This window comes from Pocillopora damicornis, chromosome 5, assembly GCF_964200805.1.
Source record: "Pocillopora damicornis chromosome 5, jaPocDami1.2, whole genome shotgun sequence".
NCBI lineage: Eukaryota > Metazoa > Cnidaria > Anthozoa > Scleractinia > Pocilloporidae > Pocillopora > Pocillopora damicornis.
Window position 1 is genome coordinate 28,773,546 of NC_142674.1, and position 21,709 is coordinate 28,795,254.

Below are 21,709 nucleotides of genomic sequence, written 5' to 3' on the forward strand. Positions count from 1 at the left end.
TATTATTTCATCCTTTGGGAAAGGTTCAGTCTCCCTTCATGGCCGCGCTCCAGAACTTGTGGTCCCACATGCTGCGCAGAACGAGCTCTAAGATGCTTTAGTGCCTTTGGCATTTGGTACTGCTTGCATCATAAAACTTCCAACTCCACAAAAGTACTTCTTTGTGCTGTCCCATGTCTGTGTTTTTTTTTTTTTTTTGAAAAATCCATATAATTGGACTATCACAACCTGTTTGAACTTACCGTGCTGTTACTGTTCCTACTGTATTCTCTTATGCATGCTTTCATATATTGAAGCACATTCTCACGTAAAACGCGCCCCGGCAATGATTATACCCTCCAAAGTTACCCACTTTTCTTACGCATGCGCACGTCTTAACAGCTAACTCTCCAAGCGCTCTCCAGTTAATTTCAGCCGAATTAAAGGCTTAAAGACACGCTCCAAAACACGCCCCCTCTTAAAAAAACATGCGTCCGTCTCAAACGCTCATTTAGAGTAAAAAAATGACTAAATAGATTGATACAAAGACACTCATTTAGAGTGAACAAAAAAAATATAGTGATACAAAAACAATGATTTAGTGTAATCAAAATGAGTAAGTAGATTGAAACAAAAACGCTCATTTAGAGTAAACAAAATACGTTTGTGCCTTTTAACGTCACCAGGACGAAAGTATAGAGTTATCTCTGTATAAATAAAATGTAACTGATTTTCTAAACAATTTTAAACTAAAAGTGTGACTTACCTAAGAAAAGTGGGATCGATATCCGTATCTGGACAACTGCCCACCTACCCCTCCCCTAACTCAACAACAGTCAATTGATAACAAGTCAGGGTTAATGTTGGGTTAAGGGAGGGGTAGGTGGGCAGTTGCCCAGATACGGATATTGATCCGAGAAGTGTAGTTGTTTCGTGCCATCTACTGGCCATATAAGCTGAAAAAAGTCTGACCAAGTCTGACGATATAAGCTGACCACGTCTGTTTAACCTGTTTGAGATTGATGTAGCTCGTTCTATTTTCAATCAATATCCAGTCACCCTAACCCTTCACTTGGTCAGAAATTCCTACTGGTTTCATTAAATATTATTTGTTACAAAACATCTTAATTGCGTCTTTGATGTATGTTTATCCTCGTAATGAGCTCAATACGATTCTGTCAAATTTTTCTATTTTTCTCTGGAGATAATTTCTAACAGAGATCAAAATCATCAATAGATATCTTCGTTTTCACTTTTGGCGTTGAGCCTCGGTCGTGTGGATGAGATCTCTTTATTCTTTGCCGGGAAATAACCGGGAGCGCGAGTTTGCCAGAAGGGGATTGGTTACTAGTTTGCGGAGTGCCAGAACGATGTTTCCTTGCTAATGACTCCGACCCTCCAGAGTCATACTGATTGGATGAATGAATGAATCCACGTGCACTAAAAGAACGGGGGTAACTTTTGTACGGTTCAACAAACCCTCTTAAGCTGTTGTAACTAGACGAACTTGCAAAGCGACCAAAAGCAGTGGTTGTTTTTGGTCTGGCACGTTCCTTTTTATAGCCTGCAGGCACCAAAAGTGTCCCTGAGGAAGCGCTGTCTGATTTAGTTCCGTGAAGTCGTTGATGTAAAAACTTCAGCTCAGATGATTCTCTATGTTGTTGACCTGCAATATTTTCGGCGTTTTTTTCGTCGTCAGAGCTATTGGTTTCTTGTTCATACTCTCTGTCGCTTTCACAGTACTTGCAACTGGACACTCGGCAGAGAGTCTGACTTACTTGAGAAAAGATGTGCAAAAGAAACAAGCGAAAACTTGACGCGTCCTGACAAGAACAGCGGCCGTGCCATGAAATGTAACCTGAAAACAAATGGAAATGAAACACTACTATCACTGCTTTAGCTCTAGTTTGTAATAAAAGTTGAACATAATCCTATCAATTCGTTAAACTTTCTACGTATCTGCACTGGTAATCTTCGATGCAGCGTCACAAAACAAAAAAAGAAAACAAACAAACAAACAAAAAAACCATGTGTTCGTTGTAATGTGAAATTCTCCTATAGTGCGTTGCTTAAAAACGACATTTCGCCTAAATGAAAGAAGTCAACAGTACCGGCTGATCACCTCAGAGAGAACCAATCAACGCACACGAAAAGCAAAAAAATTTACTATTGCGTGTGTATCTGCACAGGTAATCTTCGTTGCAGCGTCAAAAACAAAAAAAAATCGATGTGTTCGTTGTAAGGTGAAATTCCCGTATAGTGCGTTGCTTAAAAAAGGTTTTTTGGCCTCAATGATACATCAATAGTTTTAGCTTATCACTCCAGAGATAAGCAATCTGCGCACACGAAGAGCACAATTAATTATTGCGTGCTATATACCATTAAAATATACAACATAAAAGTATTCTTATTTTTTTACTTGAGGTGTCCAACAGAAAAAGTGTGGGTGTTCCAACCAGGCCAAACAACTGACAAACATCCGGGCTACTTGATGCGCCTCGACGTGCACTGCGATTCCGCTTACTCTGGGAATGGCAGCCACAAGTGTGTGTAACGCAGTTGCCACCTTTGTGCCATCCTCGTTCGGTCAAAATGTCTGCAAGAGCCTGGCGATGAGATGCAATTGGTTCTTCACTTCGCACACAACATGCGACAAATGAGAACTAAAAGTGAACGAAAAAAAGAAAAATTACAAGAAATAACGATATTACACCAGTCTGTGAACCTCATGTTGTGATTCCCGCTTATGGTTTCTATTTGACATTCTTACGTATCTTTCTTTCCTTTCTTGGCTTCCATTTTATCAGATTCAACCAAGCCGCAAAAACCGAGCCACTCAAGAATTTGAGTCAAATGTTGACGCTAGTATCAACTAACGCCAAATACCTACTATATTTCCATCCCTTAGTATTTTTTATACCTCCCTGTGATTTAAGATTTGTAGGAGTGCTTTAAACAGGAGAGTGGGGTGGGGCGCTCTGTGTACACCTACCTCATCCTTAAATTCCTCAGCAAACCGAACGAAATACTCCATGACCTTTAGTGACGAAAAACACCTGAAATTACCAGATACGTTTTTCTGCCATGAGTATAGTTTATCCCCCTTAAGAAGCTTGGAGTTTACCACATGCAAGTGTTTAAAACCAGACCGACAAACATAGCAGACAGACACAAAAACAAAAAAGAGCGACGGTGACAGGGAGAGATTATAGCAGACCAACATACCGACAGATAAATACACAGATAGCCAGGACGAACGATAAAGACAAACCGAAAGGCAATGACGATGAATTTTACCACTTTGTCCAAAACAGCAAAGCAACCATCCTGTTGAGACCAAGAGTAGCTACTGGTCGCCAAAGAGCACTGAAAACGTCCATTACACTAAACACAGGACAAGGAATTCTACGGGCCAGGATTCCTCGTGGTATAAAGACTCGACCTGAAGACTGACTCCTGTGTTTATGCTCGAAAGAATGAGAATCGTCCCAGTCACAGCAGCCATGTATTGACCAACTGAAACAAAAACAGCCGCAATTATTTTTAAGAACACCAGATTTACAAATACTAAACATTACTAAGACGTTGGTTTATCGCACCTGCCAGAGGTTCAGTTAGCCTCAAATTATGGGCTCATTCATGAGCAAACCCAAGGTATTCCGGTTCAAAGTTCCCCGGCCCACTCCCTCCCAAAATCCAACATTTGTTCACACCCACAAAACTCATCCTAATTATTTTAAATCATTTCATAGCTCAAGAAAAGTTCTTAATTATCCTTGCTGCAATTCTAATCAGCCTGTTTCACATTGATTTTTTATATCACTGGGCAGTAACATGGCTATCAGTCCTCATTATGACCAAAACCCTCTGAAAAGTGTATTTCAGGGCGTGGCGAGGTAATGAAGCCTTTCGATTAGTAAAAATGTTACACACCTTTCACCTCTTTTGTGTACGTCAAAGTAACAGAATAACACAAAAGGATCAAATTCACGGCCAGACAGTGAAACTGCATTGGAAAGAGAACTGGGTCCAACTGGGTGATCAGTGAGTGTCTGCACAGCAATCACGTGACAATCAACAGACAACTGATGACATAAAAAAAAAACAAAAAACTAGTCATACGTACACCAAGGTCCTTCACGACATCACAAAACTTGCTTATAGAAGTAAGCCATAAAAATACGCCGCATAGGTTAAATTGGTTAGTTAAAAAAAATACCTTCAAACGGGTTTCTAAGCTCCACTGTGATAGAATCTTGCCGTAACGGAACCCATCAACAAAAACCTGGTAACCGCTCACAACTGCATCTCCATCGTCACGTGGTCTAGACCATCTTATAAGAGTTGAAACAGATCCTAGATACGAGAAAAGCATATGATGACCAGCGAGCAATTTACATATACTTACCAGGGAATATAAATCACAACGTTGGTGATTCCCCAACATCATATTTCTCAGCTCACACTTTGTGTTAAGACAATCAAGTTCAAAGACTTCTTTCTTAAGTCACAAACCACATTGATCATAGTAATAAAGATGAAAAGGAGTAGATTTTTAACCTGTGAATTCTTTGATATCTTTTAGTGCGTCGGAGAGCTCTGAATGAATTTCCAAAATAGAGTTGGTGGCCTCAGCAATCTGTAACGGAGTGTAAAATAATCATCTAATTACTGTGTAGATTTCAATATACATGACTGCCAATCCTGAGGCTTTCGCAATTCAAAGAAAAATGAAATTTGCTTCAGCTGTCGATAGTAAAATGACACGACATGGTCGTGTCAGGAAATCTAAAATAAACGGAATGTGTTACCTTGTCATCTTTCTCCTTAGATCCTTTTACAACAATGCTGTTTTCCAATAAATTAACCATCCTCTGAAGCCTAATGAAGGAAAGACATAGAAGTCTTTGTTACTAAAATGTTGTAACAAACCCAATTCACTAATAAAACTCTACCTGTCTCGCTTGTAAGTCAGTTCACATATTATCTTCTCCAGTCTCCTCCTCTTGTCCAAACACTCGACTTCTACACTAATCAGAGGTGGGTCAGGCGACACAGCAGCGCGTGTCTTGATTGGCTCAGAGCAAACTTCCCGGCAATCTTCTGGTAAGAGCTCCAATTGCAGCATGACCCAGTAGTAACGGTCAGGAGACACAGGAAGAAGTTCATCCTTTTCAGTTTGGCTGGGTAGTGGACCATGTTTTATTGTCTCTTTATTTGTTTTGAGGTCTTCACTCGTCACCAATTCACCATTATCTTCTAGGTAATAAACCTAACACCAAATACCCAAACAGATTGGGACGCACATTAGAAAGAAGGAAAGAATGTGTGTGCATGCTACATTCAAAAAAAGCAGCAAAGTGAACATGATAATCCAACGTAGGGAAGCAGACACATGTAAATTCGCATATTGTAATAAAACAACCAATGCTATAATACACTCATGAAAGAAAGGTCAAGTTTTATCACCTTGTAACTATCCAACACCGCTCCACCCTTGAGAAGTGGTGGCTTCCATCCTAAACTTATACAGTTGACCTGTTGAGACTGGATCCTAGTGATCTGAGGCTTCTCAGAACCAGGGCACGTAACTACCAAAGGCTCCGACCAGCTGCTATCACAGGTTGGTTTAGTGCTGAGAGCCTAGGGAGAGAAAAGGATTTCATCGTGAATTTCATATTTTAAAATTTCTGCCTAAAAGGCAAAAGAAATGAACCTTTAGGAAAAGTTAACCACATAAGATTTTTCAAGGATTTTTAAAATAATTTACTTTTAAAACAAATGTGTACACTTGGCAAGGATCACAGGTGTTAAACTTGTATTCACTACACTCAACATCCAGCTGTGCTTCTGATTTGCTGTTGACCTAAAAAAAAAAAAAAAGAAAATGAAAAGAACAAGGTTCAGCAAACTTCGACTTGGATTCTGTTACCTAGTGACCCTCCCGCCCCAAAGAAATGTGAGAAATTTCTGCATATGGTGAGAAATGATGTCAGCCATTATAATTAAAACAAAATAAACACACTCAAAAGATACTATAGAGATTTGTTAAATAACTCATAAGAACATACCATAAGCTCGTAGTGATCAATTTCAGCATCTCCAAAAGTAGCTGGCTTGCTCCATTCAATTGTTATACTCGCCTGACGACAAAATCTGTCAAAAGGAAGAACAAGACCTTACTAAGCAAACATTCCCGAGTCTTTAGGGAGCAATCCAATCACTAACAAAGAGAATACCTCAATTTAAGGACAGGTTGTTGAACAGGAGCCAACGTTTGTAATGAATACTGCTCTGACCTGGAAACCAGGCCGCCACTAGCATTCACGGCTGCAACAACAAGAAAGTGATTGGTTCCTGGGGAACAGTCTTCAATCACGTGACAGGTCCGAGTCAATGGTAATGTTAGCTCTTGAGCCTAAAAGGTACAAAAAAAACTATTGACCTCTAAACTAACCGCAGTAAGGAGCAAACAATAGCCTTTGACGAGACGAAACATTAACTGGTGCATTCTAACCTGCGGTTGGAGAACAGAGCTCCATTTGATGACATAATGATCAGCGGTATCCACTAGAAAAAGAACGGTTACACAATTAAAAAATGTCTGCAATTTCTTCTTTGTGCCAGGAAACTTTTGCCTCAGGAGGATTCAAAACTCCATCAAAGAAACAAACGGTTGTGGCCTGGTCCTTTGTACTCGTGTAAGCTTTACAAAAAGAAGAAACCAATGAAAGTCACGTGGCTTTACACGTGAGGGAAGTTTATCGTTCATCCATAGAGGTCCTCGCTCTACAATCCTCGATCCAGGGAGAGGAGAGAGATGCACAAGAACCTATTTTAAACGAGTATTGCATCACTTACGCCCCCATCCCCCTAACCCTAACCCCAACAAATCACAATAGCTTATCAGAAACCAGACTTCCGCAACAACTCGAGGTGAATAAATGTAGCCGACTAAAAGCGTCTAAGTCTCAATCGAAATTTTCCCTCTGTAGGCAAATATGACGTAAATTTGAGCAAATATATACTGGCAACATCTCTCAATACTAAGGAATAAACTTGTTGCCGTTTAAAGAACTGCGCATACACCCACACGTGTAGACATATGGTAGTAGTCAGACAGAAACTTACATATTTCCGGGGGATGAGTCCATTCGAATGAGATGCTTGTATTTGAAGTAGATAAAACATTAACGGTGAAGTCAAGAGATGGTCGTCTGACCCCCCCTGAAGGTCTACGTCTCATTAAGCTGTCTTGAGCAACAGGAGTACAGAGCTTCAGGACATTGGACGGGGGAGAGTCACCATACTGAGGATCAGATCCAAGAGCTACGAGCGATACACGGTACACACTGGAGGGAAATAAAACACAATACAGCAGCTATCAACACGTATCAAAGATCAATCGCAAGATTTTCTGTAACGCGTGTAAAAAATTTATCATAGTACATCAGAAAATAAAGCAACTGATCGTTTAGAGAAAGTACAAATTCTCTGTAACAAACTTTAGAAATACTCGCGATAAATGCCTAAACTATTTTTATTCATGTCCAAGAAGTTATTGCTCAAACTTAACCCTAACAGTAGCAGATATAAAGAATGAGTCCTAAAGATATTTAAGACTAGTAACCAAACACAAAAACAAGTTGTGATGCCTCGAGATTTTCATAGTGCTTTTTAAGTTAAGTTCGTTTAAGCGGAGAGCTAAGCGCGTGGGATTAAATGAAACACGATGCAAGTTTATCAACAGGAGATTAAACGAAAAGAAAAATTCTCAAGCAGGTGTTTAGCACAATTTATTTACCGAGGTGTTCGATCGATGATGTGTTACGATGATATGCCTGAATACTTGACTGATGCTTCCTTAAAATATCATGTATATGTTCTCGAAAGGTTTTCTACTACATGATCAAAGAACACATTTGATATAACAGAAAAAATCCATAAAGTACGATTAACCATAAAAGTAGATAACACGAACACAAACAGGTATGGATGTACATCACTAAAAAACAAAATCATACAAGGGTCACATTCAAATTACACTTCACCTTCTCTAATAATGGAATGACGAGACCAAGAATTTGATATTAACGCAAGTCAATCGAAAGATGGTCGTTCGGCGACTGAGTTGTAGAGTGTAGTTACATGGACAGGAAGACGAAATTCCCAGGAGTAAAAGCAAGATAATAAATAATTCTATTTGTTGTCTAAGCAACTACGGAAAACAATTTTAAATTGCTATTCAATTTAAGCTCCCCGAGGTGAGAAGATAACACTTTTCATATCGAAAGACTGAAGTTAATTAAAATGAGAAACCCTTATATACAGACAGCAGCTAAAGTCATCTCTTGTTGATCTACATTAAACTAAAGTTAATTTAAAATGTAAATTTTCAGATTTAAGTGATTTTATTCATTTTTTTCGGTCACTTTACTAAAATTGAGAGCATTCTTAGTGTTTAGCTCGACTATATCTCGGTTTATGCCCTTTTTGCATAATATGCATCAAAACATTGTGACTTAAAGTATTACACAGCGTTTCACCTCCATCTCAATGTGACACAGCTAAGAGGTAGATTTGTGACATGTCACGGCATTCTTACCAGGATGATTGGCAGTGGATAGTGACTCGTCTTTGCGTTCGGTCAACTAATTTCTCCAAGCGACGGCCGTTAAGATAAACCTGTATGTAGAGAAATGGAAAAATTATCTCATCATAAATTTTTCATCGGAGAACAACGTTGAAGGGCTCTACGAACATAACCAGGTTCAGTTTAAAATACATTTAGCAATGTCTTCTTTATCACTATTTTCGGGTTTTTACCGACACTGACTGAGGTATGTTGTTCCGTACAAAGGCTGTTAAGGAATTAATTTATATACAAACAAGACATCTTTCAAAAAATATATTTAAGGTGACTGGTGAACCATATATAAGTGTGTGGTCTCTGGTGTCGAAAAACATTTGTTAAACCTATCATTTGTCATTTTGGCTCAAAAGAAAATTTCTTGCAAGGCCGCAACTTTCAGGTCATCACTTCCAACACGTCGTGATTTGCCAACAACACCAAAATTCTATCTCTGTTTTTGAGGAGTGGTTCTCTGTAAAATATAAGGAAACTAACCTGATAACCCCGGATGCAAACATCCCCGTATGTAACAGGTTCATTCCACTCGATAGTGATCTGATACGGAGACAAAGTTCGGCACCAGATCCATGGAGAAGCGGGAGGGCCTGGTGTCTAGATAAAAAAGTAACAGTTTGCAAGCCACAAAGTACAGCAAGACATACGTGGGAGGAGAAAGGAGAAAATTTAAGGGAATTTTTTTGAAAAGGAGAAAAAAGGGGAGAGGACTCTATAAAGAGAATTTTCAATGAGGAGAAAACAGCGTTTACGTCATATGTTAAAGGCCACAAAGTACAAGGCCACAAGCCATAGTGTTTGACAGCTGTTTATTTTACTCCTTTGGTGAAATATTGGGAGTTGAAATGAATTGAAAAAAAAGGAGTTGGGGTGTCCTTTTATGACGCGGAGGTGTGGGGACGATCATATAAAAGTTACCTGACAATGAACCGGACCAAACACAGCTTTGGCTTCTTTTGTTTCGTCAAGTAACTCCAAGTAAATAGTGTAAACAGCACTGGTAAAAAAGACGGAAAATGAAAAAGAAAAAAATTGAGCGAAAGTACTGAACAAGACAAATTAGTGCAGGCGCACCTGAACTAAATTCAAGTTCACCCACAGTGCATCACAACCAAACGTGCCTCTGACGAGGATACAATCGCAAAGAGTGAGAAAAATCAAAATGTTGCTGTTAACTGAGTGTTACCTCGGTGATACAGACCAGATTCCATATTCATTTACATTCCCAGGTAAGAAAACTTCCATCCGATATTCAAGTGTACTGCAATACCACACCAATCTATATCCACTCGTATAAACTGCTACGTCAGACATCAAATTCCACCGAGCTACCACTCCACCCTCCTCGTCACCAGTCTCACTACACGTACTGCTTCCCAACGAGCTGTCAGGCCTACTTGCACAATAATCTACTCTCAAACAAACTCCCCAGTCCTGACGAGGTAAAGTAACTTCAACGGGATCTGAGGCCGACTCTTCGAAACAGTACAAGGAGGATTTAATGTCATCTTCATCTGTGTCTGTGCCGCTGATGGTTGAGTCAGACGGTTCACTCTGCAACAGGCCACAAGAAGGTACAAAACACATCACTGAAAAAACTGATAACTACATGAAAAAACTTCAAATCTAAATGTTTAGAAGCCTATTTGATTGAGTACCAGTGTTTCATCTTGTGTTAGAAGCGCAAAGTAGTATGGACAAAGAGTTATGTTCAGAGGCGTTCTAATTCCAAACAACAGATGATGATTAGAGGTTTTAAAGGTAAGTATATACGTGAAAATAATAAAAGACATACTAATAATAAAGATAATAATAATAAGAATTATAATCATAACAGTAATAATAATAATAATAATAATAATGATAATAACGAAAACTCGCGAGAAATATAACACAACATAAAAACACTTAACTAACCTTCCTTTGTTGACAACCAAACATCTCTGGACAAGTCATAGCCACAACAACACAAGTGTACTTCATTCCTGATTTGCATTTCTTGATAGTAATGTTTTTCTTATCAGCGGTTAATCTGGTGAACACGCGGCCATTCATTTGCACACGGAAACCCTTTAAATGACGCACGCGACCACATGGAATTTCCTCATCATCAGTGACTGGGCCGGGTGAGAAATTAACAAATTAATCGTATATTCTGTTAGTTTTTTGAAAAAGATAACGCACCTTAAACACAAATTTGGAAAAATGAGCCACTTCCAACTTTTGCCAGATACGAGCAGAGCCAAAATGGAGTGACGTTTCTGGCACGTAAGCAGGCAATTCGAGGAAAGTATATAATAAACAACTGTTAACTTCCTCACCTGGCGAGAGAACCAGAGGTCTATTCCATGACAGATGAATTTGAGTTGCAGTAAAGCTGCTAACCATAAGCACAGGCGATTCAGGTGGGGCAGTGGTAGAAACTAACAGGGGTTCTGATAGGTAAATTCGTTGCAAATCAGCAGGTTTCTCACTTGGAGCGCTACTGTTTGTGGAATTCGTGTCACTATGGTCACTGTCAAAGTCTTCCTCATACGAATAGTCCATAATTCCTTCAACCGTCTGAACAATGATCCTATAAACACTACCAGGTTCCAGTCTTCTTAACACTGCTTCACAGCGTTCGCTTTCGACGAGGAAATCATTAACGGTCTCCGCTTCCTGTACCACTTTACCACGTGACCTCTTTCGTTGCTGTCTGTTTTCGACATAATGTACTATGTGGTGCCGAATGATGGACAAACCATAGGCCACTGCTGACTGCCATTTAATAGCAAGTGAGGTAGGAGAGCGTGACGTAAGTTTAAGTTTGTCGGCGACATCTACGCCGTTTGTCGACGCACAGAAACTCGCAACTGAAGTACTTCCCCCTTCAGGGATGTCGAAGATGTCATCTTTTGTTAAGACTTTCAGAGTAAATGTATATAGGGTTCTTGGAGCCAAGTGTTCAAAATCAAAAACGTTGGAGTTGGGGGAGACATGAAAGTCTACGCCTTGATCAGTTGAATGTTGATTGGTCATTTTTACGTTCACTAGAATCATGGCTGCTGGGACATCGTGTTCTACAGGAGCTTTCCAGGCTAGTTTGATACTTTGCTCTGTAGCTGAGACCACGTAAATATTAGTTAGAGGGCCTGGCGCTATGCCCGTCTTGAACGAGATGGGCTGGGACTGAGTACGGTTTATTGGTTGTTCATTGGAACTGTCGTCATTAACGTGTGCCGCAAAACATTCCAACATTACATAGTACTCCATGCCTGGTTCTAGGCCTTTGATTCTGAAAGGCTTCTCTATTGAGAGAAAAGAGCAGTTTTCAACGAGTAAAACAGAACATAATTAGAACATAATTATTTGGAGGGGACAAGGGGAAGGGAGGGTAAATCTATTTGAACACGGAAAATGCGTTAAAAATTTCTTTCGTAATTTTGACCGCCCTTTTCACCCCACCTTAGCCACTCGTCACCTTTTTGGGAGCCTGTATTGACGGATAAAAACATTGCCCTCACTGTGCACGTGAAAAGCTTGCGCACGATTGCTTGCCTAGGAGCTGATGCTGGTAACTGAACATTTCCAAGTGATAAGCTGTTAGTCAAGATCTGATGATATCAAATATTCACATTAATTTGCACAGCCCTTACCTTCAATCCTGTGTCTCATAACAGATGTTCGTTGTTCTGTAGTTTTCCAGCATACAGCATTTAGTATCTCCGGATCAACGGAACAAGAAGCAGTAAAATCCAATGACCATGTAATGGAAACAGAACGACAGCATACATTGGTGAGTCCAAAACTGGAAATTTGTCTGACCAAGTTGGAATACTGGATCAGCAATGGCGGCCCTAGAGAGCGTGATAGCTGTTTCGAATGGTCGACTGAACCCTTGGAAAGGAAACTCGAGCTGCTTTCCACACCACTATCAAGTAATTCAACTGATGATGGAAAGAAATGCGGTTTATTGACTTCCTGGTTAACTATTTCTGATATCGGAACGCCACGATCTGAAGTGACTGCAGCCATTTGGACGCGGATAACCTCTCCTAACCTAAAACCTGTTAATTTTGTTTCTTTTTGTTCCGGGGAAAACAGCTCTGTTGACCATTTACCATTAACGTGAAGAATGTAGCCCTAAAACAAGGAAAAATAATCATAAATGACAATAAGATTGATAATACGGACCGTATAACCTGTGGTATTGTTCACTTAATAAAAAAATGCAAACATACCGCTAAAGCAACTCCACCATATTCACGTGACCTGCTCCATGACAAGGTGACTCCTGATTGGTCAATACGAGAAACCCGAGGCACAGGGGGAGATGGTGGTCCTGCGCAGTAAACCTCCAAAATGTTGGAGCTCTCACCATAGCAACCACACACGTAAACCTTATTTTTATCTTCACCAGTAACTACATCTGGATTTAGATATTTTCTAACGCTCAGTCTGTACTTTCGCTCAAAAGTGCAGTCTGTAATGGTATAAGTGTGTTCATCTGAGAATATGTCGGTCACATCATCCAGAGCACATTCCCCATGTAGTACTCCATCTACATAGACACAGTAGCTGTACTGCGCATGCTTCTCTGAGTAACTGGAGTTCACTGGCTCATTGCGTTTCCAGGCGATGCATATAGATCCCCAAGTTGACGATTCTATGATGTAGATTTCTGGAGATTCAGGTACAGTAGGACAGTGCACAATGATTGTATTGGAAGGTTTGCTGTCTCCTACATTGTGTCCAGTTACAGCTATTAAACTGAAGTTATGAATTATACCTGATAAAAAAAATACAGATATATTACAAGTTAAGATCGCAAGATAGAAATACCCGATACAGAAACCTCTACAGTTGCTTTTAAAATGATAAAAATTTTAACTGTAACGAACTTTAAACAATTTTAGCCATGTTTTCATCCCTAAACCACCCTTAGACAACAAAATCTATTGAGGCAAAAGGAAAATCAAATAATCGACTCGTCCGCTTGTTGGTTCTCAAAATGTAAATTGACGCAAACCTTCCTCTAAACCAGCTAAACATAAGCTGAGAGTTTCAGAGGCTAAGTCTTCCCTGAATGCCTTGCCATCCTTCAGCAGTCTATATCCCACGACAGTTGCATCTCCGAATGACGTGGACGGCTTCCACGTCAGAGTAACCTGAAATACAAAGAATGAATGTTCGTGGACACGGCCAGATAAAACCAGGAGACGCCATCTATACCCAAAGTGATGTAGACATCAGTAAGAAGCAAGCTGAATTCACTTTTTCTTTGCAGAACAAATACCAAAGGAAGTTATCAGTACCTGTCTATCCTGGAGGTCTCTGACGTGGAGCACCGGTGACTTTGGCGCCCCGGGCATGGTAAAGGAAATAACATGAGACAGGCTTTCGCCAGCACATGGCATCAATTGGCCCAGAACGGCCAGTCTATAAAGACAAAATTGAGGTAGAGATGTGAGGAACGTGCTGTAAGTACACTGCGGTAATACAACATCAAACTATCTTACCTGTAACTACAACGTTGTCTTAAACCAGTGATCTCGATAACTCTACCAGTTGTACGCCATGCGTGTTGTTTTAAGTTAGCCTGTGAGTATATAGATATATGAAGAACTAAACGAAATAAATAGTCAAATAAATTAAATTAATCAATTAAAAAAAAAGGTTCACACGAGCGTGTTTTAATGATGCACGAGGACTTCTAATGAGCTGTTTAAGGTCAGTCAAGTAATGAAAACAATCCATTTTGTTTAGTAAATTAGTTTTACTTACGATTTCATTTGGCCACATTGTCTTTACTGGACTGTCTTCAAATTTGAAACTGTAGAAACATAATTTAATATTTAAACACAATTGGAATATCACAACAGTTTAAAACGCACGAAATTAGTACAATCTGGGCTTTCTTTATGCAAAAACTTACCAAAAATTGCTATTAATATCGCTGTGAAATTTCCTACCAAGGGAAAACACCGAGTAGACAATATCTGCGCCGGCGATCTGTTTGGGCTGCAAAGTCCATTCCCATTCCAGAGTCACGGCGGTGGGCGTTGTTCCTTTGATTACGAGAAGAGGTCTAGGAAGATGTTCGGATCCATTTGCAGAATTTTTGTCGTAACTTGTTTCCAATACCTCTCCTAACAGATGATGCCCAAACAATCAGTCAGTGACGATGCACATGTTACGAATGGTAAAAAATACAACTTGATTTGACTCACGCCTGAAAGCATTTGGTTAGGGGAGGGGGGGGGGGGGGTGTGAAACAAGGTATTAATTTTTAAGCCGAAACCAGCGGCTACCAGGTGTGACCGCATTTTCATGAAGCACCAGAAAACTTGGCTACTCTTAAAGGCAAGCAAGACTACCTCTATTTCAATGAAAGTATATAAAGTACACAAAGGCACACAATTGTCATTGTTTGACATACTAAGTCTATTGTATTTGGGGTAACGTATAAGGTCGCGACAGAAGAGATTGGTAATTTCCTTTGCAGAAGAGGGACACCAAAGCAACTGGGTGACACCAAACCTCCGGACATCTGACAACACAACATCGTCAAATAGGTGTGTTGAATAAATAATTATCCGAAAAACGAATATCAGAAAATACCTAAACAAATTGAGAGAGCACGTGACAATACCCTTGAAATCTCCCTTAAGCCCAGATGTCACATAGGTGAAAGCGGTGCTTAAATATGGTTTCCATCCTGCCTACACCACATACCATCCTATATAAAAAAAAACAGACAAACAAACAAAACAAAGACAAAAAAGACACTTAGGCGCTCGACAAATATCTTACCTTGGAAACGATCTTTTGCTTCCTCTCCCTTCATGTTGGACTCCCTATTTTCACTTTCAAGTTGGAAGTCTACGTCATCTTGATTACTGTTGAGCGCGAACATAGGATCATCAACGACTGATGATTCTTCGAAGGTGGGCATCTCTGTTGTTTCTAAAGCAACAGTCATTATTCTGTCGTTATCATTCTTCACTGAACCATTGCTACTTAACGCCGACCAAATGTCGTCCACAACTTCAAATCGGACATTGTTGCCGTCTCCTGCATGTTTAGATGAAAGAGTAACACAGTTCGTTTCCTGCGGTGTTAAATCTGCTAATTGGTTTTCTCCACACACGACCTTTTCAGAGTTGGTGCATTCCTTAAGCCGTTCGTTATTTGGTCCTTCGACTTCATCTTTTCCTTTTGACATTGAAATGGCTCTGTCTTCCACTTGTGTGAAACTGTTCAGTGAATCTTGTAACACTTCGACTGCGGCAGCAATCAGCTCTTCTTGTAGGTTCTCGTTCTTACGTTTTCCGTTTGCTTCTTCATGGGAGGAATTTTGCAGCTGTATACCTTTTGATTCTAAATAATCTCTTTCGTCTTGCTGGTATCCATTCTTCAGTTCTGTGGCTTTAACTGGTTGCGCTGACCTTTCGCGCCCTAAAATAAGCTGCGCAAGGTAGTCGGGTAAAATCCCTTTTTCCAGGCATTCACCTCTCTCTGAATTTGCCCCACGCACATTCTCATCCTCTATTTCTGTGGCACTATCTTGTGATTCTTCTATCTCGTCTGAAGCATCAAGTTCAGATAAACCACAGACCACCTTTTCAGGGCTATCATAAGCTGTCTCCCCTACTTCGCTTCTTTGGCTCTGAGCAATAAAAGCATCGTGCCTAAGATCGTTGAAATGAATATCGTCACGTACAATATCCTGATCAAGCTCTGTTCTTGATTCAACCTCAGGTTTGTCATTGTCCCAAATTCCCTGAGCACCATTGTCTCCAGCTTTGTTATGATCGGTACTACCCTGGCTGGCTACGTGACTCATTGCGTGACTATTGAACTTGTCACGTTTAGCTGAGAAGTTTTCATTTGTTGTTGTATCTTCCTCGCCCTTTTTCTCGCTTTGATCCCAAAGATCCGCACTCGTTTCACGTGAAGACGTTTGTTCGATGATTTCAGAGGGTTTTTTGTCATTATCCATAAACTCAGTCCTCTCCACTTCTCTATTTACTAGTGTTTCTTGAGTCACTTCATACTGCTCTGACGCTTGTTCTATTGTTAATTTGTGATCGTGTTCAACGGACTGATTAACAATAACATCATCTTTTAATTCACTAAACACAACGTGTGCAGGAATGTCACTTTTAGCATTAGATTGGCTAGTTGTAGCTTCGTCAATATATTCTTCGTGTAGCTGACGTACTCTCTTGTTGTCTTCTATAGAGTCTGTCAGCGATTCTGCACTTAACTCTGTTCCTCGACAGCTCCCGCCGAGATATCTGAAAATAGTAGAGTCCAGTTCAACGTTAACTGCAGTACAAGTCTCATCTTTCACCTGAGCTGAGGACAAGTCAGCCGGTGCATCTTTCACATCAGCTTCTTTATCTCCTAAAGGAACGAGTCCATCTCCAGCCACTTTTTCTTGTTCTTCAAGGCGGTGTAACGACTCATTGTCTACTGACATAGTCTGTACATGATCCATTTCTTGAGATGAAACTCTCTGTTCAACGTCTGCATCAGGCTCAGCAGCCAAAGCAATCAGCGGTTGATCTTCAGGGATTGTCTGCAGTTTACTGATAAGTGATTTCAAAGAAAGCTCTTCGTTCCCAGCCGACTGAACTGTTACACACGACTCCGAAGTGACTTGCTCAGCTACTAATAGCAGCTCCCGCGCGGCTTCGCCATCTTGAATTTCCTCGCCTTCCTCAAAATAATTTTCAGTAGTTGTTTTCCGTAGAGCACCAAGAATTTCCTCTGGTATTGGCAGCGAGAATTCTACCTCATTTGAATACAGCAAAACATCTGATCCTGTACAAAAAAAAAAAAAAGCGGAATTAAAATAAATTGTGAACATGTTTTCTTTCGCTAAAAGATTTGGATGTTATTGTTAAACAAGGTAACAAGAAAAAAGCTAGTGAAAAAAAACGAACGAGCCTAAGAATATATCAATAGAGCACATTTTTGTTTATTTGTTTTGTGACTATTTTTTTATGCATTCTAACGTAGACAGATAAGTGTCGTCAACTCGGATTATTCAATAACAAATACATCACCACTGAAACTGGGACATTAACTAATTTAAGTACCGATTCAGTAAAGATAAAAATACACAACTTTTAGCAGAAGAATTAAATGCTTCACTAACAACCTCCATAGACATAAATTCACATATAAGGTAGTTAAAAAACATATTCCTCGAAAGCCAGTTAATATTAAATAGATGCGTTCACCAAAAAATATTATTTTGTTTTAAAAGAAAAACGAGATGTTCAGCTTAGGTAAATGTGCCACGTTTTCACGGCAGTTTTAAGTGCAGTTCCTACGCGACTAGACGAGTTAAGAAGCGGCGCACAACGTTAAGTTAAAGTACTTACCGGGAGAATGAGAAGCTACACACAATGAGTAGGTCTGATCTTGCAAACTGCTTTCAAATACTACTCTACAGTAGTCGCTTTCCGATTCCGGTATTACCTGCTCAAAAATAAAAGAAAATATACCTTCACTACAGAGGGAAGAAAATAAACAAAAAGCGCAGTACAGTATTTTGGCTTCAAGGGAGACCAAACAGCTTCGATAAACGTGGCAGTGGAAGAACAAGTGCCCTGCTTAAAATACACCTGACATTATAATTTACAATCTCCGATACAAATCGACAAAAATCTTATCACGTGTATCGATTGGATAGGCACTAAATCTAGCAAGTATTTTCAGGTAGCAGGGCGTGACACGAATGACCCCGCAATCGATTGCCTTCTTTTTGAAAGGAGAATTGTGAAGGGAAAGCCAATCGCATCATATTGGACAATTGAATTTGTGTTCTAAAGAACCAATCTAACCCTGATTCTTTTCATCTGAAAAACAGTAGAATGTGTCATTCGGTAAGCATGGGGTGAAGCATGTTCACAAGGAAAAAACTTGAATTTGGTGTTCACCTGTTCTCCAAACGGCTGATCATTAATGATCACAGAGTAAGATACAATATCAGCAGTATTAGGATCACAGAAGATTGGCCATACAATCACAAGAGACTGGGGTGAAGTGGCAGCTTCCAAAGACACTACTGGTCCCCCGGATAAAGTTTGTAAAGGGCACGAAATCACCTGCAAAGTGGATAGAAAATGAATTATGCACACTAAAGATGAAAAAAAGGCTTATTTGCTAAATGTACGATTGAGTCTATGTCCAGTTATCGGAGTAGAGTAAAAATCTTACCACTTCATTGGAGAGTTGGGGTTCAAATGATTCTTGGGTTGGATAAGCAGCCAACACCACGTGATAGACCTTTCCACCTATCATACCGCTGACCACCAAGCCTCTGCAGTGCGGGCCGAACCATCCACCGTAGTGTTGACCGTTTAGGAAAAGCTGAAAGTAGTAGAGATACGGATTGCACAACTAAAGTAGCTAAAATGAGCTGCATGAATCATTTTGATTAAAATACAGCACAGACTTTCAATTTCTTTTCTGGCAATTTGGCGGTTACATCACATAAGTAATTATGACATCTAGAAAACCTGACTTCAAAACATCTGCATGCCCTGGGTTCCCTGGGTATCTTCATCAACAATTCAAAAACGGTGATATAACAGACTGCTTTGATGATGAATGAGTTGATGGCTGAGTCACCTCTCTTCGTAAAAAAAAGGGGATTCATAAAATGGGAGGGGAGGGAAGAGAATGGCAGCAGACACAGAAGCATCGAGAGACACAAGGCCACACCTGAAATCCTTTGATTCATAATAGGTCGGGGGGGGGGGGGAGGAAGGGGAGGGAAGAGAATGGTAGCAGACACAGAAGCATCGAGAGACACAAGGCCACACCTTAATCCTTTGATCCATGATAGGCCTGAAGGGGGAGGGGGGAGGGGGGAGGGGAGGGAAGAGAATGGCAGCAGACACAGAAGCATCGAGAGACACAAGGCCCCACCTGAAATCCTTTGATCCATGATAGGTCGGGGGAGGGGGGGGGGGGGAAAGGAAGAGAATGGCAGCAGACACAGAAGCATCAAGAGACATAAGGCCACACCTGAAATCCTTTGATCCATGATAGGTCTGCAGCGTTTCCCAGAGTAACATTGATGTTAAATGTGTTGTCACAAACAAGCTCTACGGTAATACTCGGCCTACAACTTAACCAATGCCACTTGAATATCTAACGCAAAAAAAAAAAAGAAAAACGAACGAAAAAAAAGACAACACAACAAAAAACAGATTATACCAATACAATACAATACAATACAATAACCTTCATTTAACGTGGTCAAATGTTCTTAGCTAATTAGCTTCTTTACAGACATGCCACGAAAAGTAAATAAATAAACTAGGAATAATAATAAAAGAGATTTCTCATAAAAACCTAAATAAAAATAAATTTATACAATTAAAAAATGATGAAAACTAAGAGTAAATCACGATTACACTGTAACATCAGCAGGATCGACACAACAGCAACTCGCACCTTTAGCATAGTTTAACTAGTAACTGAGGACCCGTTTATCAGTTCTCTTCATCAAAGATAATACGCACTTATATTCATCAGTGCACAGGAAGATTTAAAAAAGTAACCAGGCACGCTTTTGACGACTGAGTTTTGCGCGTATTTTTGAAAAAAATATTGAGCGTTTTCCAGGACGCTTTTTGTGTTTTCATAACCTTATCTTAACACGAGAGGAATTACGAGAATCGACCATTTCCGAATTCTAAAAATCCTTTCTTTTGAAAATGAGTTATATTCACATGAAAATTACAAAAATAATTTTCATTTCAGTGGTTAAGCTCATGGCAAATCACTTGAAATTAGAGGCATCGCGCATCTCTAAATGGTCTTGTATCGAGTGCAGTTTGCACAAGGGTCATGCATTCTATCAAAACCCGCCTCTCTTGCCTACTGAAGGCGCTACAGGAACACTCTCCAATAACTCAGACTCTCACCTCTTCTTTCAAATCTACTTCCTCTGATCCAGTCCCCTGTTCCTGCTCAGACTCTTCATCGATCATATCCTCTTGAACAACATCATCGCTTTTAATGACCCAGAAACGTCTGTGGATGCATAGTTGAATAAAACAATCCAAGATAAATCAGTTATCATCAATCAGTTGGATTCCTTGGGATGGGAGGTTGTGCAGTTAAGAAACAGGTATCCATATCTCAACCTACGCAATACGCTCTTAATTTCACTTGGTAATTCAGACCAGCAAGCGCGAGTTGTAAGTCACGTGCACAGAATACAGAGTGTGTCTGATCTTTCGCATGTGTGTTACCCACATACTCAGCGAGTGCCAGCTTCGCGGGCTTCTCGTATTTTGAACTTTCCATTTACATTTCCAACAGGTGATAACTTCTGTAGCATTTTATATCCTTGATAATCAATCCGTGTTATTCCCAAAACGGTTTACAGTCAAGACGCCCGAGAGTCATCTCGCCCGAAGTCATGTCGCCCGAAACCTGAGTCATGTTGCACGAAATTTTAGTAATGTCACCCGAAAGAATAAAAGTCAAGTCGCCCGAAGAAACAATTACCAAAAAGATCAGAATTTCAGACTGTTAATAGGCAATAACGTTGAGAATTTTTTATCACTAAAACGCTCTTTGTTTCCGATAACACCATGAAGATTCTTAAAGCGTCGTTCGTTCCTAACTACAAAGGGAAACTTTGTTCGTTTCCAACAAAAAATGAAGCATTGTTCGTTTGGTATGTAATCGTTTCTTACTCACAGACGTTTCGTAAGCTTGAGAAACTCTTTCTTGGTTTCTAACAATACCATGAAGACTTTGACTGCACAGAAATCGATCGTATGCTCGGAATTGAAATATGTTTGAGTAACGATCCTAAAAGCGTTGTTCGTTTCTAACAACAAAAGGAGGCGTTCTCCATTTCTAACAAAAAACTGAAGGGTCGTTCGTTTGGTATGTACTCGTTTCTTACTCACGGACATTTCGTAAGCTTGAGAAACTTTTTCTTGGTTTCTAACAAAGCCATGAAGACTTTGACTACACAGAAATCGATCATATGGTCAGAAAGACCATATGATCGACCATAATCGTCGCACTGTAGGGCTTGTTGGCGTGGTCTAACTTCAT

At 40.0% G+C, this 21,709-nt stretch overlaps 1 protein-coding gene across 4 annotated transcripts in view; it reads right to left on the minus strand.

The window, feature by feature from the left end:
- Positions 1-557: 557 nt before the first annotated feature.
- The window catches only part of LOC113684849 (uncharacterized), a 38,147-nt gene continuing 16,995 nt past the window's right edge, over positions 558-21,709 (minus strand). Inside the window, exons 26-59 of one of the 4 annotated variants that reach the window (XR_016186914.1) lie at positions 20,560-20,668; positions 19,655-19,780; positions 18,842-18,994; positions 18,562-18,729; positions 18,004-18,100; positions 15,422-17,437; positions 14,544-14,757; positions 14,393-14,441; positions 14,128-14,207; positions 13,924-14,047; positions 13,638-13,776; positions 12,850-13,397; positions 12,265-12,751; positions 10,948-11,916; positions 10,544-10,743; positions 9,813-10,180; positions 9,545-9,623; positions 9,107-9,223; positions 8,585-8,664; positions 7,111-7,331; positions 6,497-6,549; positions 6,279-6,397; positions 6,051-6,135; positions 5,750-5,845; positions 5,449-5,622; positions 4,935-5,251; positions 4,791-4,860; positions 4,540-4,618; positions 4,199-4,335; positions 3,913-4,064; positions 3,277-3,495; positions 2,972-3,016; positions 2,399-2,642; positions 558-1,837 (exon numbers count right to left, since the gene is read on the minus strand). Coding sequence is in view for 2 of the 4 variants with exons in the window: in XM_089207431.1 (XP_089063557.1) it covers positions 1,191-1,837; positions 2,399-2,642; positions 2,972-3,035; positions 3,277-3,495; positions 3,913-4,064; positions 4,199-4,335; positions 4,540-4,618; positions 4,791-4,860; positions 4,935-5,251; positions 5,449-5,622; positions 5,750-5,845; positions 6,051-6,135; positions 6,219-6,397; positions 6,497-6,549; positions 7,111-7,331; positions 8,585-8,664; positions 9,107-9,223; positions 9,545-9,623; positions 9,813-10,180; positions 10,544-10,743; positions 10,948-11,916; positions 12,265-12,751; positions 12,850-13,397; positions 13,638-13,776; positions 13,924-14,047; positions 14,128-14,207; positions 14,393-14,441; positions 14,544-14,757; positions 15,422-17,437; positions 18,004-18,100; positions 18,562-18,729; positions 18,842-18,994; positions 19,655-19,780; positions 20,560-20,668 (8,860 nt within the window). In the remaining 2 variants the exon portion in view is untranslated. Of the gene's footprint in view, positions 1,838-2,398; positions 2,643-2,971; positions 3,036-3,276; positions 3,496-3,912; positions 4,065-4,198; positions 4,336-4,539; positions 4,619-4,790; positions 4,861-4,934; positions 5,252-5,448; positions 5,623-5,749; positions 5,846-6,050; positions 6,136-6,218; positions 6,398-6,496; positions 6,550-7,110; positions 7,332-8,584; positions 8,665-9,106; positions 9,224-9,544; positions 9,624-9,812; positions 10,181-10,543; positions 10,744-10,947; positions 11,917-12,264; positions 12,752-12,849; positions 13,398-13,637; positions 13,777-13,923; positions 14,048-14,127; positions 14,208-14,392; positions 14,442-14,543; positions 14,758-15,421; positions 17,438-18,003; positions 18,101-18,561; positions 18,730-18,841; positions 18,995-19,654; positions 19,781-20,559; positions 20,669-21,709 lie in introns of all 4 variants that reach the window. The other 3 variants (XR_016186913.1, XM_089207431.1, XM_089207432.1) reach the window with 3 other exon arrangements.